Here is a 2,500-nt window from a genome sequence, read left to right as displayed (position 1 = left end):
TGCTAAACCTGATGTCACATTAATAGAATTAGAACACGCCATCAAGCAATATGTTAAGAGACTAGAGAAGTTTGACGAAGTACAAGAAGAATATGAGAGTGTCGTAGAAGATAGTGCACTCGATCAAGTATTGGATGATGCCCATGAATTTCGAACACAGTGTGCCAAGTTTAGGATACTAGCTGAAGCCAAAGTTAAAGAATTAGTAGCGGCCGACGCGCAAGATATAGTGTCCCAAGATAGTCAAGCAGCTGTGAACGTCAAGTTACCCAAGTTAGAGTTACCCAAGTTTTCGGGTGATGTTATTCAGTGGCAATCATTCTGGGACCAGTTCATTTCCCACATTGATGCAACTGACATTCCAGTAATTAGCAAGTATGCATACTTATTGTCACTGCTGGAAGGAGATGCCAAGAATGTGGTTTAAAGGATTGGCCCACACAAGTGCTAATTATCAAGTGGCATGTGATCTACTGAAGGAGAGATATGGCAGGAAAGAAAGAATCATCTTTACCATGTCCAAGCTCTTCTGAATGGTAAACTTAGCATAAGTACAAGTAGTGAAAGTCAGTGACGCAGCTGTGGAAGCTTCGTGATGAAATTCTTACACACGTCCGCAGTTTAGAAGCATTAGGCGTCACTGGGAAGCAATGTGAAGTGTTCCTCACTCCAATTATCCTTTCCCGTTTACCTCACGACCTGCGGCTAGAGTGGGCTAGAGATGGGGATGGACATGAGAGTGATCTAGACTTTCTCCTCGACTTCCTGTATAAGGAGATCTCAAGATTAGAGCGGTCCGAAGCCTTCAGAGGAAAGAAGAATGTTGCTGAGGGAAAGACCGAAAGTAGTGCCCCCAAGGAGAAGAAGTTCTCTGCCGCAGCCCTTCATACCTCGTCTAAGCAAGAACTTCCTGTCTGCTGTTTTTGTAAGAAGAAACACAAGTCTGAAAACTGCTTCAATGTGCAGAAGTTAAGTGGGCAGGAACGAGGTGAGAAGATTAGAAGTCTAGGTGTCTGCTTTAAGTGCCTTAACAGTGGACACTCTTCAAGATTCTGCAAGGCTCAGATAAAGTGTGCAAGCTGTGAAGGAAACCACAATACCCTCATGTGTGGCGTCAAGTTGGACTTTAGCCCAAGACAAGAAGAAGAAGTCAACAAGGGTCAGAAGTCGGACAACATAACACTCATGTCTAGTCAAGGTGGTAGTTGTACAGTCCTACAGACAGCCAAGGTAAAAGTATGTGGTACTGATGGTAGGGTTGTTACAGCTAAAGTGTTGTTTGATAATGGGGCTGATAGAAGTTATATAAGTAGTAGTTTTGTTAAGAAATGCAAACCACAATGGTTAACCAGTAACCCAATACCCTATTCTAGTTTTGGGGGTCACAGTACTGGAAAAGAAGAACTTAGAAATGTTTTCAAAATAAGTATGTTAGATAAAGATAACAATGTTGTTCCTGTCATTACAGCTGAAATTCCTAAGATTTGTCAGCCTCTTGTGAGACCTGTTGTGCCTAACCATGTGTTTAATTATTTCTCCCATGTTGAATTAACAGACAATTACAACAGTGCCTCCCCCATTGTGATAGATATGTTAATTGGTCTTTCTTATTACTAGACATTAATTTCAGCAGCAGATGCCATCCGGGAGTGTGTTGTGGCCATGAGGTCCATCTTTGGGTTTGTGTTGTCCGGAAGGTTGCCTGAGTCTTCTCACACCCCCTCCAGGTATTCTGAAACAGTTTTTGTGTATTTCCCCCTTGTCTGATTCTGACTTGTGTACGTTCTGGGATTTAGAAACTGTTAGAATTAAGCCAAAGGAGGTAGTGCAAAATAATAGTGACTCAAAAATAATGCAGGAATTTAAGAATACTGTACAGTTTAAAACTGATAGATACGAGGTTGCACTGCCATGGAAGAATGATTCAGTCAAGGAAAAACTCATAAATAATGAAAGTATTGCGAGGAGGAGACTTAACAGGTTACAAGTAAAGCTTGATAAAGATAAAGAATTAAAGAAAGATTATCTCAAGGTGTTGGCTAGTTATGAGGATGAAAACATAATAGAAGAAGTACCTAGTAATGAAATTTCAAATGTAAATCCTGTATACTACATGCCTCACCGTCCTGTGATAAAGTTAAATAGTAGTAGCACTAAGATAAGACCTGTCTTTGATGCCTCAGCCTCCTGCTTTAATGGTGTTTCTTTAAATGACTGTCTTCATTCTGGCCCTTCACTTAACCCAGATTTAGTTGAAGTTTTAGTACGCTTTCGTCGTTGGCCCATTGCTATAACTGCAGATATAAAGAAGGCATTTCTGCAAATAAATGTACGCAAGGAAGACAAGGATGTGCATAGAATTTTGCTGCCTAAAGAGGATGGCACCATAAGACACATGAGGTTCAACCGTGTTCCCTTTGGCAATACATCTAGTCCCTTTCTTTTGAATGCCACACTTAAAACCCATCTTGCTAAGTACCCTCAAAGTAAAGTAGTCAAA

The 2,500-nt window shown here is 40.8% G+C and overlaps 2 protein-coding genes across 2 annotated transcripts in view; both read left to right on the top strand.

Moving 5' to 3' along the window:
• LOC147471618 (uncharacterized) overlaps positions 1 to 1,767 on the top strand; it is a 1,844-nt gene extending 77 nt beyond the window's left edge. The window contains exons 1-3 of the mRNA XM_086538253.1: positions 1 to 375; positions 621 to 1,230; positions 1,618 to 1,767. The exon at positions 1 to 375 is cut by the window's left edge and continues 77 nt beyond it. Coding sequence (XP_086394379.1) covers positions 1 to 375; positions 621 to 1,230; positions 1,618 to 1,767 — 1,135 coding nt within the window. The remainder of the gene's footprint in view (positions 376 to 620; positions 1,231 to 1,617) is intronic.
• A 70-nt stretch (positions 1,768 to 1,837) lies between these two features.
• The window catches only part of LOC147471617 (uncharacterized), a 3,052-nt gene continuing 2,389 nt past the window's right edge, over positions 1,838 to 2,500 (top strand). Inside the window, exon 1 of the mRNA XM_086538736.1 lies at positions 1,838 to 2,500. This exon is cut by the window's right edge and continues 2,389 nt beyond it. Within this exon, the coding sequence (XP_086394862.1) occupies positions 1,853 to 2,500 (648 nt within the window). The 5' untranslated portion in view covers positions 1,838 to 1,852.

The sequence above is a fragment of the Penaeus japonicus genome, unplaced genomic scaffold (genome assembly GCF_977035675.1).
Source record: "Penaeus japonicus unplaced genomic scaffold, GWHDUDI00000001_assembly GWHDUDI00000007, whole genome shotgun sequence".
NCBI classification, from domain to species: Eukaryota; Metazoa; Arthropoda; class Malacostraca; order Decapoda; family Penaeidae; genus Penaeus; species Penaeus japonicus.
The sequence above is the reverse complement of the archived record's forward strand: the minus strand, read 5'-3'. Positions and strand labels throughout refer to the sequence as shown.